At 59.4% G+C, this 22,255-nt stretch overlaps 2 protein-coding genes across 3 annotated transcripts in view; one reads left to right on the top strand and one right to left on the bottom strand.

Moving 5' to 3' along the window:
- RABEP2 (rabaptin, RAB GTPase binding effector protein 2) overlaps nucleotides 1-5,928 on the top strand; it is a 12,456-nt gene extending 6,528 nt beyond the window's left edge. Inside the window, exons 4-13 of one of the 2 annotated variants that reach the window (XM_047087111.1) lie at nucleotides 386-496; nucleotides 585-932; nucleotides 1,183-1,278; nucleotides 1,370-1,468; nucleotides 2,757-2,912; nucleotides 3,976-4,153; nucleotides 4,299-4,310; nucleotides 4,413-4,468; nucleotides 4,732-4,848; nucleotides 5,280-5,928. In XM_047087111.1, the coding sequence (XP_046943067.1) occupies nucleotides 386-496; nucleotides 585-932; nucleotides 1,183-1,278; nucleotides 1,370-1,468; nucleotides 2,757-2,912; nucleotides 3,976-4,153; nucleotides 4,299-4,310; nucleotides 4,413-4,468; nucleotides 4,732-4,848; nucleotides 5,280-5,381 (1,275 nt within the window). In that variant the 3' untranslated portion in view covers nucleotides 5,382-5,928. Of the gene's footprint in view, nucleotides 1-385; nucleotides 497-584; nucleotides 933-1,182; nucleotides 1,279-1,369; nucleotides 1,469-2,756; nucleotides 2,913-3,975; nucleotides 4,154-4,298; nucleotides 4,311-4,412; nucleotides 4,469-4,731; nucleotides 4,849-5,279 lie in introns of those variants that run through there. The other variant, XM_047087112.1, reaches the window with a different exon arrangement.
- On the bottom strand, nucleotides 5,883-22,255 carry ATP2A1 (ATPase sarcoplasmic/endoplasmic reticulum Ca2+ transporting 1). The gene is made up of 23 exons (XM_047087113.1): nucleotides 21,362-22,255; nucleotides 21,003-21,020; nucleotides 20,517-20,599; nucleotides 18,992-19,096; nucleotides 18,159-18,297; nucleotides 16,156-16,236; nucleotides 15,211-15,296; nucleotides 14,758-15,055; nucleotides 14,399-14,565; nucleotides 12,390-12,478; nucleotides 12,022-12,124; nucleotides 11,690-11,821; nucleotides 10,002-10,124; nucleotides 9,655-9,873; nucleotides 8,616-8,951; nucleotides 8,191-8,411; nucleotides 7,880-8,082; nucleotides 7,648-7,733; nucleotides 7,422-7,555; nucleotides 7,183-7,300; nucleotides 6,885-7,002; nucleotides 6,608-6,652; nucleotides 5,883-6,190 (listed from the first exon to the last, which is right to left on the bottom strand). The coding sequence occupies exons 1-22, from the start codon at nucleotides 21,477-21,479 to the stop codon at nucleotides 6,648-6,650; spliced, it is 2,982 nt and encodes a 993-aa protein (XP_046943069.1). The 5' UTR covers nucleotides 21,480-22,255; the 3' UTR covers nucleotides 5,883-6,190; nucleotides 6,608-6,647.

The following is a 22,255-nucleotide window of genomic DNA, read 5'->3' as shown; positions in this document are numbered from 1 at the left end:
TTGGAACTTGGTCGAGTGGCCATGCTTAGTTACAGGGAAGGTGAGAAATGTGGATGGTGTTGTAGGATTTAGGGCACGCGCCCAACTATAAATGCAAGCTTCTGTGATAAAAGAAACAACTGGAAATGGATGTCGGGGAAGGAAAGAATGAGCGAGTGGGTACCAGGAAGATAGTCGCGACTTTGGCTTCTTTACCTGCCGTGTGACCTGGGCAAGTCGCACAAGCTCCCGGAGCCTCTGTGTTTTTATCTTTAAAATGGGGAGGCCTGGCACCCTCTTGGGAGGGTTAGAAGGGCTGACGTGCTTGGAGAGAAGGCTCAGAACAGACCCTAGGGGTCCAGTAGTCGGGAGGGGGACGGCTGCTGCCCAACCTCCCTTCCTCCAGGCCCACGAGGACTCGGAGAAGCTTCGGGAGATCGTGCTGCCCATGGAGCAGGAGATTGAGGAGCTGAAGGCGAAACTGCTCAGGGCAGAGGAGCTCATTCAAGAGATCCAGGTGAGGGGGCGGCCGGGGGGGTTGCTGCGGGAAGAGGGGGCGCCGCAGGACCCCGGCCCCCCAGCCTCTTCCCTGCCCCTTCCCCTAGAGACGGCCCCGGCCTCCCCCTTCCTTACACGGCTCCACGGAGTTGCTGCCCCTGTCCCGGGACCCATCGCCCCCGCTGGAGCCTCTCGAGGAGCTGAGCGGAGACGGGGGTGCGGCGGCCGAAGCCTTCGCCCACAACTGTGACGATAGCGCTTCCATCTCTTCCTTCTCCCTCGGTGGCGGGGCCGGCAGCACGTCCCTGCCCCGCAGCCGCCAGGGCCTGAGCCCCGAGCAGGAAGAGACCGCCTCTCTGGTGTCCACGGGCACCCTGGTCCCCGAGGGCATCTACCTGCCCCCTCCTGGTTACCAGCTCGTCCCGGACAACCAGTGGGAGCAGCTGCAAATGGAGGTGAGTGGAGGGGGCGGAGCGGCCTGCCCACGCGCTCGCATCCACCTCCCCCTTCCCCGGATGCTCCCCGGGCACCCGCTGTGTCCACCCCTGGAGCTCGAACTGGGGCTCAGGCAACAGAGGCAGGGTGGCCGGTTGAGAGATGCCCCCCCCCCCACCCCACCGAGATGTAGAAGGCAGGCCCGAGGGGCATGGTGAGGAGGGCAGGCCTCTGCTCGGAGGCTGAGACCGAGGCCGGCATCCGTGGCAGGGCCGGCAGCTGCAGAAGGACCTGGAGAGCATCAGCCGAGAGCGGGACGAGCTGCAGGAGGGCCTGAGACGGAGCAACGAGGACTGCGCCAAGCAGGTGGGTCCCGCTCCGCCGCAGCCCCAGCAGGGCCCCCGGCGGCGGCCTGCCTCCTGGCCCCGACCTCACCCTCACCTCCTTCCACCCACAGATGCAAGTGCTCCTGGCCCAGGTCCAGAACTCAGAGCAGCTGCTGCGGACCCTGCAGGGGACCGTGAGCCAGGCCCAGGAGCGGGTTCAGCTGCAGATGGTGAGGGCTGGGGGCCGGGCACGAGGGAGAGGAGTGTGACGGGGATTGGCCGAGAGGGGCACGTGGAAAGGTCAAGACACCTGTCCTGCCCCGCCCCCCGGCGGCTCAGGCTGTGCCCTGGAGTTGGTGTCGGTCGGGCGCGCGAAGGGTTTCCAGGGCACCGGGCGCTGCGGTCAGAGCAAGGGTTCTGCGTTCGCACGGGGCCCCCCACGCACCAGCTCGGTGATCCTGAGCTGACCCCACAAGCTTGGAGCCTCTGCCTCGGCTCCTTGAAATCGAGATGGTGGGACCTGTCGTGCACAGTCGTGCAGCTTAAAAGCAAGGTTTGCAGAACCGGATACTCCCCGAGTCCAGCTGGGAAACGTACGTGATTCTCCGGGCCAGGTGTAGACAGGAAGGGGCGCTGTGGCCGAGTCGAGAGGACCGCAAAGGGCGCCGCTGCCCCTCGGCTCTGTGACCGGAGCCACATGGGAATGCGGGCTCGATGCTGCCAGGTTTTTTGATTTGTCCAGAAAAGCCAGAAGCCTGGGTATTTGTGTGCTGTCTCTTGACTTTTAAAGTTGACAACTAATTAAAAAAATTTTTTTTTAACGTTTGTTTTTGAGAGAGAGAGAGAGCGAGCGTGCGCGCTCGCGCGCGTGCATGCGCAAGTGGGGGAAGGGCAGAGATACAGGGAGACACAGAATCCGAAGCAGGCTCCAGGCTCCAAGCTGTCAGCACAGAGCTTGACAGGGGGCTCGAACCCATGAGCCGCAAGATCATGACCCGAGCTGAAGTCAGACACTTAGCCGACTGAGCCACCCAGACGCCCCTAAAGTTGGCACCTAATTGAAGCTAAAAACAACCAAAAAAAAGTACAGACCAAATAAAACACTCGAGGTGGCCCGCCACTTGTGACCTCCAAGCCACCGAGGCAGGTGTATAAAGGGGATGCCTGGGTGGCTCGGTCGGTTGAGCATCTGACTCTTGATTTCGGCTCTGGCCATGATCTCACGGTTTGTGAGTTCGAGCCCCACATCGGGCTCTGTGCTGATGGCACGGAGCCTGCTTGGGATTCTGTCTGCCTGTCTCTCTGTCTCTCTCTGCCCCTTCCCATTCACGCTCTCTCAAAATAAAAAATTAAAAGAAGAGTGTATAAGAAGCTTGGGGGTCAAAGGCACTTAATAAAGGGTGCTTCTTCCTTTCTCAGCGGCGGAGGGTGTCAGGAGGAGGGGTCAGGGTTTGGCCTCACGGGGCTCTGGCGACACCCTGTCCCCCTCATCCCCTCCTACTGACTATGCATCCCCAGGCAGAGCTGGCCACATCACACAAGTGCCTGAGCCACGAGGTAAAGCGGCTGACTGAGGAAAACCAAGGACTCCGGGCCGAGCAGCCGCTGTCTTCAGCCCCCCGGGGCCTGGAGCAGGATGAGGGTCACGAGGAGTCACTGCCCAGCTTGGTGCCGGTAAGGGGAGTGTGGGTGCTGACAGCCCGGGGGCCACCCTGCTGGCCCTTATCCTCCACGCATAGCAGAGCTTTGGCCTGGGACCATCCCCCCTTCCCAGCCTCAGTGTAAAGAGAAGATGAGTTTGCAGAGCGCTTAACGTGAAGGAGGCAGTGATTTGACTGTTGTTGTTTTTTTTTTTTTAATTTTTTAATGTTTATTTTTGAGAGAGAGAGAGAGAGACAGAGCGAGAGTGGGGGAGGGCAGAGAGAGAAGGAGACACAGAACCTGAAGCAGTCTCCAGGCTCCGAGCTGTCAGCACAGAGCCCGATGTGGGGCTCGAACTCACGAACCGTGAGATCACGACCTGAGCTGAATTGGACGCTTAACCGGCTGAGCCACCCAGGCGCCCCTGGTTTGTTATTTTGAAGTGAGAGCCACAAAACTGAATTCATCGTCATCTTGGTTTATTACCAAGCTGTGTTCGTTGACCTGTGCATGGCTCTGTGGACCGAGTTCATTAGGAACCTGAAGGTCACCCGGAACCCTTGCCCACCCTGAGAGCTACGGCCTCTGTCTCCTTCCGTGCGCCCCCGTAAACCCCTGGGTTCTGTTTCTGCCGTCCTGACCTTTGATTGAACTAAGGGTAATCCTACAACTGGGTGTCCCCATGGGACTGTGGGGGACTCTCAGTGTCTCTGAGGTCCTGGTGGATCCCCTGTCGTTCTCTTGCTCTCTTTTGGTATCATTTTTGTTGTTCTACATGCGCGTCTGTCCAAATAGTGCAGTGCTAACTTTTGTTTTCTGAGCATTACAAAACGGTGTCCCGCTCTAGGCAATTTTCGGGAACTTTCTGCCCTCGGCGCCGTGCCGGCGGGTCCCTCCAGCCCTGGCGGTGTGGCCGCCGTAACGTGTTCACTGCCGGCTCTGTCCGTCCACTCTCCTTGGGAGCGGCCACGGGGGTCCTTTCCCCTTTTCAGTTCCCTCCCTCCGTTCCTTTGTCCCCTTCCCCGCCCCGTCCCCGTCGGGCTGCTGGCCCCTGTGGCCTCCGGCCCGCCGGGCAGGTGACCGGCCTCCCTTGCAGGAGCTGCAGCAGCTGGTGCACCACACGAGGCAGGAGGCGCGGGCCCAGCAGCAGGCCCGGGAGCACGAGGCTGAGCGCCTCCGGATTGAGATCGTGACACTCCGGGAGGCGCTGGAGGAGGAGACTGCGGCCAGGGCCAGCCTGGAGGGGCAGCTGAGGGTGCAGCGGGAGGAGACAGGTGAGGGCGGAGGAGGGGAGCCGCCCCGGCCTCGCCCCCCGGGGAGGCTGACCTCCCCACAGGGGAGCACCCGGGCACCAGTTGGGGAGAGAGAGGAGACCGCGTAAGAACAAGCCTTGACCTCTCTTTTTTCCTTTCCACGCAGAGGTGATGGAGGGTGAGTATGGGCTGGAGCCTGGCCGGGCGGGGAGGGGGGGGGGAGGGCAGGGCAGGGAGGGAGGGTGCGGGTCTAACGTCCGGCCCCTGCCTGACTTCCCAGCCTCCCTGTGCAGCCTGAGGACGGAGATGGAGCGGATCCAGCAGGAACAGAGCAAGGTGAGGCTGGACTCCGGAGCCAGACTCCATGACGGCGGGAGGGGCGGCAGCGCGGAGACCCCCACCGGCCTCTCCCGCCCTTTCTGTCGCCTTTAGGCCGGGTGGCAGGAAGGCCCCGAGGTAGCCACCGGGCTCCGGCCTCACAGAAGAGGTCAGGGTCGGGGACGGTGTGGAAGGGGCACCCCTGTCCAGACATCTTGTTTCCTTGGCCGCACGCCGTCCCATCTGGTGCCAGCCCCAGCTCTGCGTCCTGTCCCCACCAGGCCCAGCTCACAGACCTCCTCTCAGAACAGAGGGCCAAGGTGCTGCGGCTGCAGGCTGAGCTGGAGACCAGTGAACAGGTGCAGAGGGATTTTGTACGACTGTCCCAGGCCCTGCAGGTACAGTGTATCCCCTTCCCATCAGGCTGGCATGATCCAGGTGGCTTGTTCTAGATCCTGCGAGGACGGCCTTCCAATTAGGGGAGTTCCCTTCCTCTTCCCGAGGCCGGCGTCCTCCTCTCCTCTGAGTTATTGCTCAAAAGAAATTGAAGGCCGTGCGCATCTGTCTTTGGACACGTGGAGTCCTTGGCCCAGAGCCTGGCATGCCGCGTGTGGCGTATTATGTCAGCCCCACCTGCCCAGCCCGCGCTGCATCAGGCCACTCTGTCAGGACCCATTTCTTCCCTTGGACCCACTTTCACTGTGGGTTGGGAAGATGGGGCGCCTGGGTATACTGGTCCCGGGCCCTCGTCCCTTGGAGGGCTGGCAGGTGGGGCGGGGGCTACGTTTCCCCGCCAAGCACCCTTCTCCTGCCTCTCCGGACCCCACAGGTGCGCCTAGAACGGATCCGCCAGGCCGAGAGTCTGGAGCAAGTGCGCAGCATCGTGGATGAGGCGCCCCTCAGGGACATCAGGGACATCAAGGACACCTGAGGGGCTAGCACCCACCCACCCCGGGGGAGACTGCCTTTCCCCACTCCTGAGCCAAGAGGCCTGGGCCTTGGGGGTCTCGGGATAGTGTCTTCATCCTCTCCAAGCCTAGGGTTGAGGTGCCGGGGCCGCCGCTTCCCTGTGTCTCTAGCGCCTCCTCCCAGGGGTGGCTGGCCTCCTGCCCCCAAGGATGACACCTGGGTGGGAGTCCCAGCCCCCTCCGGGAACCAAAGGTGCAGGCTTAGCCCCGCGGCCGCCTGGCCGCCATGCCGCCTCCTGGGTCCTGGTCCTCCTGCCGCTGTCTCCTGAGCCAGAGTAATAGCCACATCGCTTCCCCGACGCACAGCCGAGCTGTGAGCGGCAGCTGGGGGCCTCTGGCGCGTGGCCGCGGGTCCCTCCACCCGTGCACCCTGGGACGGGCAGCTGCTCTCTGGACCGCATGACACTAAGATGCTTGTCCCCAGGGGCCCAACCCAGGCCCCAAGATGTGCACAGAGGCAAGGCCAGACTTTTCTGTCATTTATTTTCAATAAATAAGCAGCTCAGCTCAGTCCGTCGCCTTGTCCCTGCAAGCCCCGTGGGGTCGGGGAGGGGAGGTTTTCCAAGAGCAGGAGGGAGGGAAGGTGGGGTGTTGAGGGGGTTGGAAAAGTGAAAGGGACCATGGTGTTTATAAACAGAAAAACGTTGGGGGTGGGGGGACGGGGAGGGCACGTGGGAGTCTGTGCCACAGCTCTGCCTGAAGATGCGTCACTATCAGGGCGGGGAAGAAGGGGCAAAAAGGACTGATTACTTCCTTCTTTCATCTTCTGGATCTGGAAGGAGAAAGGGAAGGATGAGGCAGGGGGTGGGAGAGGAGGGGAAAAGTCCCTCCCGGGCTCTGTGGCCCCCGGCCCCTGGCACACTCACCTGGAGGGTCTCCCCAGCCCCCTGGACTCACCTGTGTCCCAGAGCCCACTCCTCCCCAGCACTGTAGCCCGGGCAGACAGCTCAGCGCCCAGCGCAGCGCAGCGCAGCGCAGCCCAGCACGCACCGTGCTGCCCGAGGCGGGGCGCCGCCGACCTCACGGTGAGGGCAGCAGCCCGCCCGGCCCCGGAAGCGTGGCAGCGGCAGTGGCAGCAGGGGCTCCAGGTGGAGCAGCGAGCGCAAGTGACCTCAGGCGCCACCGAGGGGGAGAGGGGGACGCGCGGGGGGCACAGCAGCTAGGGGCGAGGGCGAGAGGGGGGCGATACCTGTGACACGGTTCAAAGAGATGGAGGAGGGGGAAACGGGTTATCCTATGGCCAGAGAGGACAGAGAGACGGTTACGGAGGGCGGGGGCGGGCGCGGAGGGCCAAGAGGGCTAAGGGGGCTGCGGGTGCCTGCACAGGTGCAGGGGAGTGGGGGCCCGGGGAAGGGGCCAGAGCACCCAGCTGAGAAGGGGGGGGGGCAGGCGCCTTTGCAGCGCAGAGGGAGGGGCCGTGTGGGGCCAGGGGCGAACAGGGTGCCGAGGCGGGGGGCGTGGCTTACCCTCTAGGTAGTTCCGAGCAATGAACTTGAGGAGCTCATCGAGCAGGATGACTGGAAATGAGATCTTGAGGACCATGAGCCACTGGGTGCAGTCCAGGGCCCGGAGCTTGAAGATCATCTGGAGGGGGCGGGGGAGGGGCAGGCGGGGGTGGTGAGGACCGGCGCTGCCCTCGGGAGGGAGGGGACAGCCCAGAGCCCCGGGAGGAACCACCCGGGCCTGACGCCCTCCTCCGTCAGTGCCCCAGCCTACGAAGGCTCCCTGAGGGGCAGAGCAAGGTCCCTGGCGGAGGAGGCTCACCGGCAGAGGGTCGACGTAGAGGATGAGGAAGTGCAGGGACATGGACAGGCAGATGGAGCCCAGCAGCCAGATGTTCACCCAGGGCGGCATCCGCAGAAGGGACTGGTTCTCAGACAGGCTGTGAGGCGGAGGCCGGGTGGAGGCAGAGGGGGGCAGAAGAAAGCAGTGGTGAGCAGAGAGAGGACAGGGAGGACACGGTGGCCTGTGGGAGGCGGCAGGGGTGGGTGGGCAGGCCCCACCTGTTGAGAGCGTTGCACATTTCAATGGTAACCAGCACGGACAAGGCCATGGTCATGGGCTGGGGGGCCTCAAAGACCTCGCAGTCCAGGCCCTCAAAGTCGGGGTTTTCCTCGTTGCACTTCATGAAGTGAGTCTGCAGGGGGAGGATTGAGGAGCTGGGATCCCACAGAAGCCTCCACGCCACCCTCTTGCTCCTCACCCTCCTCCCGCCTCTGTCCTCCCTACCAGCTGGCTGTAAGTGACGTGAGGCCCGTCATCTGCATACAGGAACCACCAGGCAGCCGCTCCCACAGTGGCCGCACCCACGTAGCCTGTGATAGAGACGGGAGAGGGGAGGCGTCAGGAGGGCTCCTGGCCATGAACAGCTGGTTGAGGAAGAGGGCCCCTCGGGTTGGCTGCATCGGGGAGCAGGTGTCCCGGAGGGTTGGGAAGGATCGTGGGGTCCCGTCCTGCTCACCCCCGATTGCCATGTAGCGGAAGAAGAGCCAGCCACTGATGAGGGGCTCCTTGGGGCTCCGGGGAGGCCGGTCCATGATGTCCAGGTCTGGTGGGTTGAAGCCCAGGGCTGTGGCCGGGAGCCCGTCAGTCACCAAGTTCACCCACAGCAGCTGCACAGGGATCAGGGCCTCAGGCAGTCCTAAGGCGGCGGTCAGGAAGATGCTGCCAGAAGGAGGGGGTCACACGTCCATCCTGCCTCCGGACCTGGGGTCGCCCCCCCACCCCCACCCGGCCCTGGGTTCCTCCGCGGTGCCCTCCCTGGCCGCTCACCAGACCACCTCGCCCACGTTGGAGGAGATGAGGTAGCGGATGAACTGCTTCATGTTGTTGTAGATGGCGCGGCCCTCCTCCACCGCAGCCACGATGGTGGAGAAGTTGTCGTCGGCCAGCACCATCTCGGAAGCGGTCTTGGCCACGGCGGTGCCGGATCCCATGGCGATGCCGATCTCGGCCTTCTTCAGGGCGGGGGCATCGTTGACACCATCACCTGTCTGAGGGGAGAACGCGAAGGTGGGACGTGAAGCCTGGCACACACCCCTCCTCCGGGGTTGACCCTCCCCTGTGCATCTGGCCAGGGCCCCCGCTTAGTCCCCCGGGGCCCCCGGCTCTCGAGACCATCATCTCAGGGGACTCTGTGCAGACTGCTCGTCGCCCATGCACGTGGGCCCCGCCGCGCAGCCCTGCCGTCCCCTCACCATGGCCGTGATCTCATCGTAGGACTGCAGATACTCCACGATCTTCGACTTATGGGAGGGCTCCACACGGGCGAAGCAGCAGGCGCGACGGCAGGCCTCCCGCTGTTCCGCCAGGGGCAGGTCGTCAAACTCCCGGCCGGTGTAGGCTCGGTCGGCCACCTCCTCGTTCTCCCCAAAGATGCCGATTCGTCGGCAGATGGCAATGGCTGTGCCCTTGTTGTCCCCGGTGATCATGATGACTCGGATTCCGGCATCCCGGCACAGCTGAATAGAGCCCGTGACCTCCTTGCGGGGTGGGTCCAGCATGCCCACCACGCCGACAAATGTCAGGTCCGTCTGGGGAGACAGCAGACAGCGACGGGGTTGGGGAAGGACTCGGAAAATGAGCCGGGGAGGAAGCTCAGGGGGAAATGGGGAGAAAGCTGACCCTGGGCCCGGTGTGTAAATCCCAGGGGGGCCTCAGAAGCCCAGGGGCAAGAGATCCTCCCTGTTCACACGTGTGCCTGCAGGCCTGACGCCGCCAAGCCCGTCATCGCTGGCAGACCGCGTGCATTTCAGGGCAAGAACTCGAGCTGAGAGGACAGTGGCTTCTGCCCTCAGGAGGGCCACTCACTCAGTCTACAGCTTTGAGCAAATCCACGCTACCTGCCGGGCCAAGGGGTCCCGTCTGGAAAACGAAGGGAGTGGACTTTGGTGCTATTGAGAGAGCCAGTCCACTGCAAGATAAGGCGCTTGCGCCAGAATTCAGGTCTATGCCCTGCTTCTCGAATCAGGAATACCTCACTCTGGAGACACATCGGCAGAACCGAGAATGCCCGGTGACCGAGTGGCTCTCTGTTCTGGCTGCAAGCGCCACGCCTCACTTCACACGGGTCCATGATCACAAGCAAAGTAGTACTGGACTAGGGGATTCCTAAGGTTCTTTCAGATTCTAGGTCCTGTCCTGTGATTCTAGGGCCCGTGCGAAGTAGGAAAGGACCGGGGCGGTGCAGGGGTGAGGCGGATGACTCTGGGGTGACGGGAGGCTTCGTCTGCTCACCTCGTACTCCATGAACCTGGCAGAGTCATCCAGGATCATCTCCTCTCGCTTCGGGGGGGTGTCCCGGGTGGCCAGGGCCAGGCAGCGCAGGGTATCCCGGCCGGTGCCCCACTCCTTGATCACGGACAGGATCTTGTCCTTCACCGGCCCTGTAATCGGCACGCGGGTGGTGCCAACTCGCACGTAGTTACAGCGGTCGATGACCCCCTCAGGGGCACCCTAGGAGACCAGAATGGCTCTCAGAGACTACTGTCTTTCTTCCAGGGCACAGTGACAGGGGGCAGGGATAGGAGAGGGCCTCGGGATTCGGAAGAAGAGGAGGACCGAGGCACATTCTGATTTCTGACCTTGACAAACATCTTGTTGCCCACGGCAGCCCGGGATTTGGCCGGGGAGCAATAGACAGACATGGACTTCCGGTCTCGGGAGAACTCCAGGGTAAATTCCTTCTTCATTAGCTGGCGGATCACCTGGGAGAGAGGAGACAGACAGGAAGAGGCCAGACGTGAGGCTGGTGGAATCAGAACGATGATGTTGTGCCTGAAGGGCAGAGTCCCAGACCCCTTAAAACACAGTCAAAAAGGATCCGGAGGTCAGAGCAGCTCCCAGGCTGTCTCAGACTGAAGCTCAGTCTGGTACCTACGGCACAAATGGAGAGAATTCCAAGGTTGCTGGGGCCGCCTTCTTACAGCATCCAGTTTAAAGCCCAGCAGAAACAGGAGGGCACAATATGGCACTATCTGGTAGAACTTTCTGTGATGACGGGAATGTTCTGTAATCTGACCCGTCCAACATGGCACAGTTGAGCACGGTTATTGGGCATGGAAAACGTGGCTAGTGCAGGGGAAGAACTGGGTTTTTACTTTTATTTAATCTTAACTAATTCAAATGGAAATGACTACACGTGGGCTCCTAGAGACGTGTCATCGGACGACGCAGACCCAGTAGCCTGGCACGCTGTAATAAGCACTCCACGAAATCAGTGAGAGCCTTTTTTCACCAGATGCATCATAGACACTTCAGAGTAAACCAGGAATGACAGTAACAATAAATAAGAGAGAAGCTGATGCTTATATTAAAGCAGCAATGAGCATTTTACATATACAAAAAACAGAAAAAAAGAATGAGTGAGGGGCGCCTGGGTGGCTCGGTCGGTTAAATGTCCGACTTTGGCTCAGGTTCGATCTCACCGGTCGTGAGTTTGAGCCCCTGCGTCAGGCTCTCTGCTGTCAGTGCAGAGCGCACTTCAGATGCTCTGTCCCCTCTCTCTCTGCCCCTCCCCTGCTTGCGCACACATGCAAAAATAAATAAACATTAAAAAAAAATTTCTTTCAAGGGGTGCCTGGGTGGCTCTTTCAGTTGGGCGTCCGACTTCGGCTCAGGTCATGATCTCACAGTCCGTGGGTTCGAGCCCTACGTCGGGCTCTGGGCTGATAGCTCGGAGCCTGGAGCCTGCTTTGGATTCTATGTCTCCCTCTCTCTCTGCCCCTCCCCTGCTCATGCTCTCTGTCTCTCTCTCTCTGTGTCTCTCAAAAATAAACGTTTAAAAAAAATAAAAAAAAAATATTTCTCTCAAAAATAATTTTTCTCTCTCAAAAATAAACATTTAAAAAAAAAAGGAATGAGCGATGCTGAAAACATAATATAGAAGAGGAACTTGATATACACATTAAGTAAATATTAATCCATAGAATGGAGTTTGTTCATCTGGACAAGGGGAAGCACCGCGATGGAGGGCTTGTGCTTTGTGTGCCCAGCTCCGTCCCTTACACCTAAGGACACGCAGGAGGAAGTGCCATCCAGGGGCGCTGCAGTTGGCGGTGGAAAGTCCAGGGGCAGGAGGTTCCACCCAGAGCCAGCCTGGCCAAGGAAAGCTGTGGAGAGGCCGTCTGCTTGTGCGGACTGGGGTCCCGGCATGGGGCACAAGGCCCTGCCGGGCCGGACCGGGGGCCTCTGTGTCCTGAGGTTCCCTGGGTCCTGGCCTGTGCGAGCCGGGGTGAAGGAGGACCCCACGGGAGGCAGCGCGCAGACTCACTGAGTTGCAGGCGTTGGCCCGCTCCACTTTTGAGAGGCTCCTCACGTCTGTGCTGAACACATTCATCTTCTCCACCAGGGTGGTGAGCGCCGTCTCTGTTGCCTCACCCACCTTCTCATAAACACCTTTGGCCTGAGAGGACAGAGGAGGAAGAGCAAGTAGGTGCCCTGCGCTCCCGGCCCCTCACTCCCACCTCTCGCGCCCGCCGTCCCCCTTCCACCCAGGCCAGGACAGGACTCGGGACAAGGCAGGCCCTTCCCCTGCAGCCTGCTGAGGAGGCCTGAGTCAGTGGGAAGGGGGTGGAGGGGCTGCCTCTGGCGTGGAGAGGTTACCTCGTTGAAGTCCAAGGAGGAGTCATTGCAGAGGGCACAAATGGTGGCCAACTCCACCAGCCCATCATACTGCCCTGAGCGGACTGGCTTATCATTCTTCAAGCTGGCAGCGGGGCAGGGAGGAAGGAAGGAAAAGAGACAGGGAGAGAAGAACAGGGACTGAGATGCAGAGAGAACGTGGGGAAAGCGGCGAGGGACAGTCAGGGACACGGCGACTGACATGGAGGTCAGGTGGGAGAGAGAACAAGGTTGGGGCAGAAGAGGAGACGAGAAGGACAAAACTCGAGGCAGGGCCCCAGGGAGAGAAGTGGAGGGTGTGTGTCTGGGGGGTGGCGAGAAGCTAAGGGGAGAGCTTTGGGGGGACTTACACCTCTCCTTCTGGAGCGTAAGTGGAACCAGTGATGGAGAACTCGTTCAGGACACAGATGTTTCCGTCCACCTTGTCGATAATAAACATCTACAGGGAGAAGGGCAGACGCACAGAGGTCTGTCACCATCCCCGAAGGCCAGTGGCCTGTCCCATGCTCACAGACTAATGGGAGACTCCTGGCTGCTTGCCTCCCCTCTCCTGGTACTCCCTTGCCACCATTCTCCGGGTTCAGCGTTAGTGGCCCCAAAATAAGTCATTGGTTTCTGCAGGCCACCACTGGAGGCTCCTTCAGATCAGTTAATAAAAAGCGACCTGCACGTAAAAGGTGCCTGCGGCCAGATCTTCCAGTTTTGCAGGAAGAGCCAGAAAGTCAGGTTATTTTCCTGTGCCATCTCCACACTTTCAAATGAGGGCAATCAATTCATTTTTAGGGAACAGGACAGGAGCCCAGTTGCAGAAGCCTGCGGTCTGGCTTTGAAGCCTGGGCTCTGGAAGGTCCCAGAGAGGAGCAAGCCTGCTCTGAGCTATAGCCAGCGGGGAAAGGATGGGGCTAAAGACGAGTTCCGAGATAAAGCGGTTCTGTGGTCAAGTTTGCAAAACTCTGGGTTAAAGAAAGCGGAATCCACCCTCTTGACGGTCAGCGTTCTCCAAGGCTTTCAAGTGCCAGCAAGCATGTGGGTGTCCCCAAAGGAGCTAAGGGTACAGCCGTCCTCGCCTGACCACACGGCCCTCGATTCTCAGAACAATTTATTCTTCCTGGATATGCCAGCCCCCGGAACTCTCCTTAGAGCCGGGGTTCTCTGCCTGGGGTCCATGAATGAGACCCCCGACCCCAACCCTCTGCCAAGAGGTCTGTGAACTCTGATGGCAAAACAAAGAACAAAAAACAAAAAACCTCTCTTATTTTCTGACATTGAGCATTTCCTTCCAATTATGAATGCAGGCAATGGACCACATCAGTATTAGCAACAGCCGTGCCTTTGCCACCAGTGTGATCACAGATACTTTCCTATCACGCTGCATTGCTGCAGAACCCTCACAATAGGGGCGCCTGGGTGGCGCAGTCGGTTAAGCGTCCGACTTCAGCCAGGTCACGATCTCGCGGTCCGGGAGTTCGAGCCCCGCGTCGGGCTCTGGGCTGATGGCTCGGAGCCTGGAGCCTGCTTCTGATTCTGTGTCTCCCTCTCTCTCTGCCCCTCCCCCGTTCATGCTCTGTCTCTCTCTGTCCCAAAAATAAATAAACGTTGAAAAAAAAAATTATAAAAAGAACCCTCACAATAGCATCTCTGCTCATCGCGGCTTCCTGCTACTTAATGCGTTAGTTCCAAAGCCTATGTGTGACCAAATCACAAATTTGTTTTTAAAATGTTTTGGTAACTGTATTGCAATCACCGGTTTCCCTGTAACCCGATGCATTTTTTTAAACAGAATCCTATGTATTTTCTTTTCTACATTTCAACTGTTGTCCATACTGCCAAAGAGTCTGAGGTACAGAAAAAAGTAAGAGCCCAGGGAGCCTGGGTGGCTCAATCGATAAAGCGTCAGATTCTTTGTTTCGGCTCAGGTCATGATCTCGTGGTTCGTGAACACTGACAGTGCAGAGCCTGCTTGGGATTCTCTTTCTTTCCCTCTCTCTATCCCCCACCACCGCCCCTCCCCTGCTCATGCTCTCTCTCTCTCTCTCTTTCTCAAAAGTAAATAAAGAAAAAAGAAAGAAAGGAAAAGAAAGAAGAGAAAAGAGAAAGAAAAGATTAAGAGCCCTGGTTTAGGAAATGCTGTTCAAGATTCGTGTGGCCACGGAGGACCATTCTAGCAGGTGGGGTGAGCAGAGGGGTCTCTCTCAGCCTTTTTCGCAGCTGGCCGATCACACTCTACCTGCCCTCTGAGCATTTGTTTCCCCGGCCAGAATGAGAAGCTGCCAGTGAGGAAGGGGTAACCCCATCTTTGAAGGGCTCATTTCATCCCAAAGGCAGTCTTCGGAGAGGGAGCTGCCCCCCCTTCCCTGACCTTGCAGACAGACATCTGGTTGGTGGTGAGGGTGCCCGTCTTGTCGGAACAGATGACGGAGGTGCAGCCCAGAGTCTCCACGGAGGGCAGGCTCCTCACGATGGCATTTTTCTTTGCCATCCGCCGGGTGCCCAAGGCCAGGCAGGTGGTGATGACTGCAGGAAGGCCTGTGGGGAGGAAGAGGAAGGAGTGAGGACTCAGTGACAGGGGAGAGAGGGAGACCTTGTGTGGTAGGCTGAATAATAGCTCCCAAGGCAATCAGGTCCCGATCCCTGGAACCTGTAAACGTTACCCTACTTGGAAAAGGGGTCTTTGCAGATTAGATTAGCAGATGGGAGGAGAGAGAGAGCTCGCCATACCTTCTGGGATTGCGGCCACAGCCAGGGCCACGGCAATCTTAAAGTAGTAGATGGCACCCCGCAACCAGGAGCCGCCGTGGACGGGATCGTTGAAATGGCCGATGTTGATGAGCCAGACGGCCACACAGATGAGGGAGATGACCTTGGAGAGCTGCTCCCCAAACTCATCCAGCTTCTGCTGCAGAGGGGTTTTGTCCTGTTCCGTGGCAGCCATCTGGTCACGGATCTTCCCAATCTCGGTGCTCACACCAGTAGTGGCCACGATGCCTAAGGCCTTGCCAGCTGCGATGTTGGTACCCTGAGAGGGTGAATGAGAGGCGAGGAATCAGGCGAGAGGAGACCCTCACGCTGCATCCTCCGAACTGCGGGCCTCATCTCTTCTCATGCCGCCATGTCCCTCCCACAGCGGGGCCTCTGGCTTGAGCACACGACAGCTGGCCCTGCATGGCTCACCGAGAAAAGCATGTTCTTCTTATCCTGGTTGACAGCTCGGGGGTCAGGAACAGGGTCTGTGTGCTTGATGACAGATACGGACTCGCCTGTGGAGAAGGAGCCAAGGGGTTTTCAGATGACATCATGTCCTTCTCCCATCCTTCCCGCCCCTAACTCCCGCCCTGCTTGGCAGGACAGGGCCTGGTAAGGACCGAGCAGCAGTTCTGGGGGAAGTCTGAACTCTGGAAAAAGCGATGGGAAATCCATCGCACTTAGAGTAAAAGTTGACCTGAGTCCCAGCTTAACCACTTACAAGCTGCATAAACTGGGATCTCTTAACCTCTGTTCCTCTGTAAAATGGAGGCAACATATATATAGACTTCGGAACAGGGTCTTGGCGAACGTCGAACGAGCTGACGTATGTGAAGGTGCACAGTCAACGACAGAGCACGTTCTTGGGAAGGAGACGTCCCTACCGTGCCTCCCTCACCCCACTGGGCAGGGGCTCAGGGAGCTGCCCTGGGCCGGCCCATCCTTGCCTCTTTGGCCCACAGGGAAAGCTCGATGGCTCTTCACCCTCCCTCTCCCAGTGGAGAAACAGAAGCAGCTGTGGTTTTAACCATCCAGACCCTCCGTCATGTTCTAGAATCTATGGTTCCTCACTTGGGGGCTTTTGAGGGAACGGGAGAGTTCTCTGGGTGTCTGAATGCCCATGAGGAAGGACGGGGTCAATGACCATCTGGAGAGTAGACCATCAGCATAAACATCCTGCCCTCTCCCATGACCCCTTGTTTCAGGCTTGTGACAGTGAACAAAGCTGAGCCACTCTGAGTGGGTCGTGTTGCTGGGTGTTCTCTGTCATCCACCTGGAATTTCCTCCCTGTGTGTCCCCTCAGCTCCCCGCCTCATCAAATCCTCCCCCCCCCCGCCCCTGCATGAAGCATCCTCCCACCCAGGCCCCCGGACCCGTCAGGATGGACTGGTCAACCCGGAGGGTGGTGGATTTGATGGACAGGATCCGGATATCTGCAGGCACTTTGTCACCCACTGTGGGAAGAGCAGACAAGAGTGAAGTCAGTTGAGGAAGGAGTTTTCTTCCTTCCCAAGAAAAGCCCAATCTTCGTCTGATTACCTTACCTCGTCCTTCGGGTCGCCAGGGCTGGGTGCCCACCCTGGGCTTGTGTCAGGCCCTTGGTGTGGGTTGCTGAAGCCCTAGCAAGCACCCCCCCCCAACATTCATTCCAATTGCCCCCTTGTCGCTTTTCTCCCCCTGGGGCTGTGAGCCTGTGAGTGGGCCCTGGGCACTGCCTGGCACATAGCACGTGCTGGATAACGTGCACCGAGTGGCCAAAAAGAAAATTAGGAATGGTCCAGTTGTGTAACGGGACAGCAAAACAGAGAGGGAAACAAGAGGGAGAAAAGTGAGGAGAGAAGGGCAAGAAAAGAACTGAAGAAAACGGTAAATTTGAGGGATGCGCATCCGGGGGAGAGAATGCCATGGAATCATGGGACAGGGGAACAACAAGAAACGGGAGAAAACATGGAAATTGAGAAAATCAGTGTCAAGCAGGACAAAAGCTGGAACAAGGGGGAAGGGGGAGAAGGGAAGAAGCAGGAAGAGAGGGAGGAGCCGCAGGGGCAGAGGGCGCAGGTCCAGCAGGGCCTGGTGGGACCGCACGTACGTTAGAAACCCGCCAGGCCCTGGTCTGAGCACCTGAGGGAAGGCAGGAAGCCTCGGTGAGTGAGCTGGGGAGATGATGGGAGAGCAGGGGAGGTCTGCAGGAAACAAGGAATAGGGGGTGGGCTGGGGAAAGCCGAGCAAGCGTGGGGGCAGGCCACGGGAGATCCACGGGGGTGGGTCAGTACGGGAAACCACCTCGTGGGTGGGCTGACAAGGCGGGTAACGCCCCCCTGGACTTCAGGGCCTCTGGGGAGGCTAATCACCCCCCAGAGGCTCTGCTAATCCCGCCTGGTCCCACAGATGGTACTGGGGACAGGGTTTGCGGGGCCGTTTCCCTTTCCCTGTTTCTAGGGTCCCTCCTCCTATGCCGGAGGAAGCTGACGGAGGAGGGAGGAGGTGGCCACGGAGTTGGGCGGGACACCCTGTCACCCAAGCCCCAGCGATATTTATAGACGTCCATGGCGCTGACTCCAAACTGTCACCGTGGCAGGGTGGCCCTGTAATGGCGCAGCGGGGTCTTCAGCCCGCCCTCCCTCCCTCTCCCCAGGTTGCCCATGGTGGCAACTTGGGAGTCTTGTGGAAGGAAGGAGGCCTAGATCCATCCCCCTATGCCAGGGCCCTAGAGATGTGGGAAGGCCTGTGCGGGGCCAATATAAAAACCGCTGAAGGGGGCAGAATCCCAGTAATCTTAGCCACCCGGCCCCCACCCCTCCCTGGTCAGGCATTAAGTGTCCCTCACCGGAGAGGCGGGGCCCCTCCTTGAGCTCCCTCCTCCCAGGTCCCGTGCTCCCTGCTGGGCCCTGAGTTTCCCTTACATGGTTGGGGGCTTGAGCCTTCGGCCCCCCTCCTCCCTTCTACCCTCACTCCTTCCCCTTCAAGAGGCCTCAAGGGCACTGAGAGGTCAAGATTTAAAGCTGACCAAGCTTGGGGGTGGGTGGAAGGAGCGGGAAGCCAGGCTTCGGGAGGGGGGTGGAGACGGGGCCATTGGCAGGGACTAGGTTCCACCTGTTGCTTGCAAGTGCTGGGTGAGAGGAGGGGGAGCAAGGGGTCCGCCTGGAGTGTCAGGGACAGGACTGGCTGTTCCTGCTGAGACTCTGACGGGGAGGGGTGCTGTGGCCACAGTGCCCTGGGGTGACCTCCTGAGGAGTCTGGGAAGGAGAGGCAAAGGTTCCACCATCCTGGCTACCTCCCGGACACCAGAATCAGGGGCCCCCACCCTCAACATACACATCCTCCCTGTCTTGAACTCAAGGCCTCCCTTCCTGGACCACTCACTCCCATCACTCACCAGCCACCTCCACAATGTCCCCGGGGACAATGTCCCGAGCCTTGATCCTCTGTACTGTCTTGCGGTCAGCCCGGTAGACTTTCCCCATCTCGGGTTCATATTCCTTCAGAGCCTCAATGGCATTCTCTGCATTACGCTCCTGGAGGGACAGGGTGGAGGAGAGGAGGGTCATCAGAGGGAGGAAGGTTGTAGAAGGGGAGGGGACTGGCCGGGGAGGATTAGGGGCAGGGGCCAGAGTCCTCGGAGAAACAGGGACAGGACAGAGGAAGAGCAGGTTATGCAGCCCTGACTTCTGGCATAGGGGAGTAAGACACACCTATCACATGAAGGTAGGTGTGTGTGTCGAGGAAACTGTCACTTATGGCTGAAAACAGGTAAGGATGTTCAGAGGAGAGAAGAAAAGAGAATCAAAGAAAATCTGAAAGCAAGGGGCAGGAAAGGTAGAGGGTGGTAAGGTAAGAAGGAAAATCAAACTACATTTATTGAGCTGCTACTATATGCCAGGCACGGGGCTGGCTACTTCACACTCATCCTGGTACATTTCACCACAACTCTGAGGGACAGGATTGTTAACCCCACTTTATGGATGAGGAAACTGAGGCTGAGAGAGGTGAAGGAACTTGCCTGGGTTATCCAGCCAGCAAGTGACAGTGGGAACACCAGTCTCCCCACCCCCCCCTCTTTCCCACACTCCATCCCCTTTCCAAACCTGGCATTAGGAACAGAGAACAAGGCAAGCCCAGAGGAAGTGACGGAGGAGGAGGAGACTGGGAGGGAGGATGGCTTCATGTTTAGTGTCAGGATGTAAGGACTGAGGCGGGGTCACTGCTAACCTGCCAAACCCCCACGATGGCATTGGCAATGAGGATCAAGAGGATGACAAAGGGTTCAACAAAGGCAGTGATGGTTTCTTCACCTTCCTCGAACCAGGCCAGCACCTGGGAGCAGGGGAAGGGAGAATAACAGGTGATATACCCCCCCGAACACATAAAGAAAGGCAGTGAGGCTGCGAAAGTGTGCAGGAGGCAACAGGGCTGGGCATCACGCGGGTACCGCAGCCCCGCATGTCTGAGGTCCTACGCGCTCCAACGTGCAGACTCACAGGGGCACAGCCACTGCTGTTATGCAGCGGGAATGTGCAGGTGTAGACGTGTACAGCTCGGGGTTTAACTGGGAATGCTTTCGGATTTCCCTGGCCGAGCTGTTGGCCTGGAAACAAAGCTCGCAGGACACCCAGGCCAGCGACCCCCCACAACCACATCCATCCCATGGGAGACAAAACTCCACAGGGAAAACCCTGTGGTCCTCGCAGACGCTGCCCCCCCCCCCGCCCCCCCCCCCGCCAGCCCTCCCCAACAGCCCAAGGCAGGGAAGCTCCAATTTCATGAGGGAGCAGGAGGGGGGATAGTGTTACGGGGCCTCCTGTACACACCCCACCCCAGCTGTTGCCACTGCCGGGCAACAGCTACAGGCAAATGTCAAGGAGCAAATCTGAGAAGGGAGAAGGGAGGCCCTGCCAGCTAGTACTCAGGGGCCTCCAGGGCCTCCATGACGGAGAGCAGGGGACGGGGAGACATCTTGGCCCCAGTCTTGTCTTCCAGCAGGACTAAGATGTTAAGGAAGAAACTCTAAAAGATGGGCTGCTGGAGTGCTCGGTGTCGAGGGGGGCTCCTGGGCCAGACAGGTGTTGGTCCTGCCGCTAGGAGGGGCCCGGCTAGGGCGAGTAAGGTCAGGCCAGCGGGGTGAAGGGGGGAGGGGGGGCCCCAGGAGTCCCAGTCTGGACAGCGGCCGGCAGCAGCGAAGCCCGGAGACAGGTAAGGGGTCCGGCTGGGCCTTCTGGCACATCTGGGGGCACCCTCACACCAGCAGCTCTTTCCCGCCTCTGGGAGGGAGTCTTTGCCCTGACCAATCGGCGCCGAGAGGGCGGGGCAGGGGGGCCAGGAGGCTCGGGGATTGGTGGAGCGGCTGTGCGCCCCGGGGCATGCCGGGAGCGGCGGTGGCCTGAGCGCAGCCGTGTCTGAGCCCTGAGCCGGGGAGCCCAGCGTTTGGGGGGGGTAACCCGAGCCCTCGAAGCCCTTGAAGCTGCGGGGGTGGCTTAGCTTCAGTGTTTTGGCCGAGAACACCCTTAAAGCTTAAAATAAAACCTGCCTGTGGGGTGTGGGGAGGACCGAGGCGTATGCGCATCAGCACACCCCCCCCCCATACCCTCCTCGGCTCTGGTTTGGGGAACAGGATGCCGAGGGCTTGGACCAGAGGGGCCGGAGCCCCCCACTCCGCCCCCCGCCCCCCGCAGCCCCGTGGATGCTCCAGATCCCCGACCCACACCCCGGCCGGCCCCAGATGCCCTCCCACACTTACGAAGGAAATGCAGGCGGCCAGGAGAAGGATCCGCACCAGGAGGTCTTCAAACTGCTCTATCACCAACTCCCACAGGGACTTCCCTGGGAGAAGAGGCAGGGGAGGGGGCCCCCACGGTTAAGGTCTGGTGGATGAATGGCTGGGACTCCAGGTGCAGGCTGGGATCCAGGGGCTGAGAGTGGCCTGATTTCCACAGCCTAAGCAGGAAGGTTCTGGGGGTGATGGGCAAGCCGCTTGGTACTGAGAGAAGGACTGAGGGAGCTCGCCAGGAGTCCAGAAACAGGTTCCCCAAAGCTGTGGTTAGTTGTTCAAGGGCTGGAGGCCTCACAGAGAAAGTACCTGGAAACTCCTGCCCCCAGCCAGCCTTTATTTAACCTTTAGGGAGGGTATTTGCCCCAGGAGTCAGTCGGGAGAAGGTGAGGAGAAGGGAGTGAGGGGTGTGGGGAGGAGTGTCATTAAGAGAGTCCAGAGATTCCAGTAACTTACCTTCCTCAGCAGGGAGCTCTACCCAGGGAAAAAGAAGAAAAAGACACATTCATTTGGGGCTCAGTCTAATGCCCCCCCCCCCAGGATTCTGTGGCTAAGGTAAGAGAATCAGGTCACCAAAAGGGCATCTGAGGTTCACCAAGGTCATCCCAGAAAACCTCCCAAAACTCTGAGCCTCAGGGACCCTGTTTTGTCAGTATCCTCTTAACCCCTGCAGTCACCGGACCATGGCCAACCTCTTCCCTGAGGTACTCGGGAGGGAGAGACTCCAGTGTGTCTAAGTGTGTGAGTGTGTGTCTATGTCTGTGTTGTGGGGGAGCAAGAGGGCGTTACCAGCCTTTCATCTAAGAGACACTTACCATTGGGGCCGTATTTCTCTAGGTGCCGCTTCACTTGGTCCGGCGTCAGGCCTGTAGTCTCGCTCACCCCAAAATAGGCCAGACATTCTTCTGTGGTCTTGGAGTGTGCAGCCTCCATTGTGCTCCCTTCCTGGGGGCCAGGGGGCGGTGTGCTCCTTCTGGGGAGTTCTCACGCGTTGGGGGTCTTCCTCAGTGCGTCCAACTGCCTGTTTGTCTGGGTTTCTTGTTTTTTCTCTCCTGCCCCCCCCCAGGATTTTCTTCCCTCCACGAAGCTCTGACCCCCGTCCCACTTGCAGCAGCCGGCCACCCCCCCAGCCCCCAGCTGGTCCTTATGAGGGAGTAGGGGGGGCCAGGCTCCCCCCGCCCAGATCAGGGATTGGCTGGCTAAGACTCCGGCAGGAGGGGTCAGAAGAGAGATATTTCTGCTGACAGAGGGGGAACAGTGGGGCTGCAGCCTGAGATGTCACTCATGAGGGAAGCTAAGGTGGCCCCAGCCCCAGGGAAGGGGGGGGGCAGGGAAAGACTTCACTTTCTGTCTTCTGCTGACCCCTCCCCCAATTGCCTGGACTTCCTTGGTTGTAGCGAACTTCCTGTTCCAAACTCATGCCCCCAGTTCTTCCTCACTTCTACCCTCAGGCCTCCACCCTTCTCTTTCCCCAACCCCCATCCCGTTCCACCCACTCTCAACCTGTTTCTATTGTGACAGTCTCCTTCTTCCTCACCCAGTCTGCAGATACTCCAACCTTCAGGGGACTGGAGAGGGGGACAACATCCTTTTGGGGGCCAGAGGAAATGGTTCTAGAGGGACAAGGGGAAGTAGGGAGGGGAGAGGGTCAAGGGGACAGGGCAGAAGATGGTAACCCTACCCTCGGGAGGGGTTGCTGCAGCCATCAA

The sequence above is a fragment of the Lynx rufus genome, unplaced genomic scaffold (assembly GCF_022079265.1).
Source record: "Lynx rufus isolate CCGP_SWC_20201006 ecotype Redwood Valley unplaced genomic scaffold, mLynRuf1.p SCAF_23, whole genome shotgun sequence".
Classification (NCBI taxonomy): Eukaryota; Metazoa; Chordata; class Mammalia; order Carnivora; family Felidae; genus Lynx; species Lynx rufus.
This window is presented reverse-complemented; position numbering and strand designations above follow the sequence as displayed.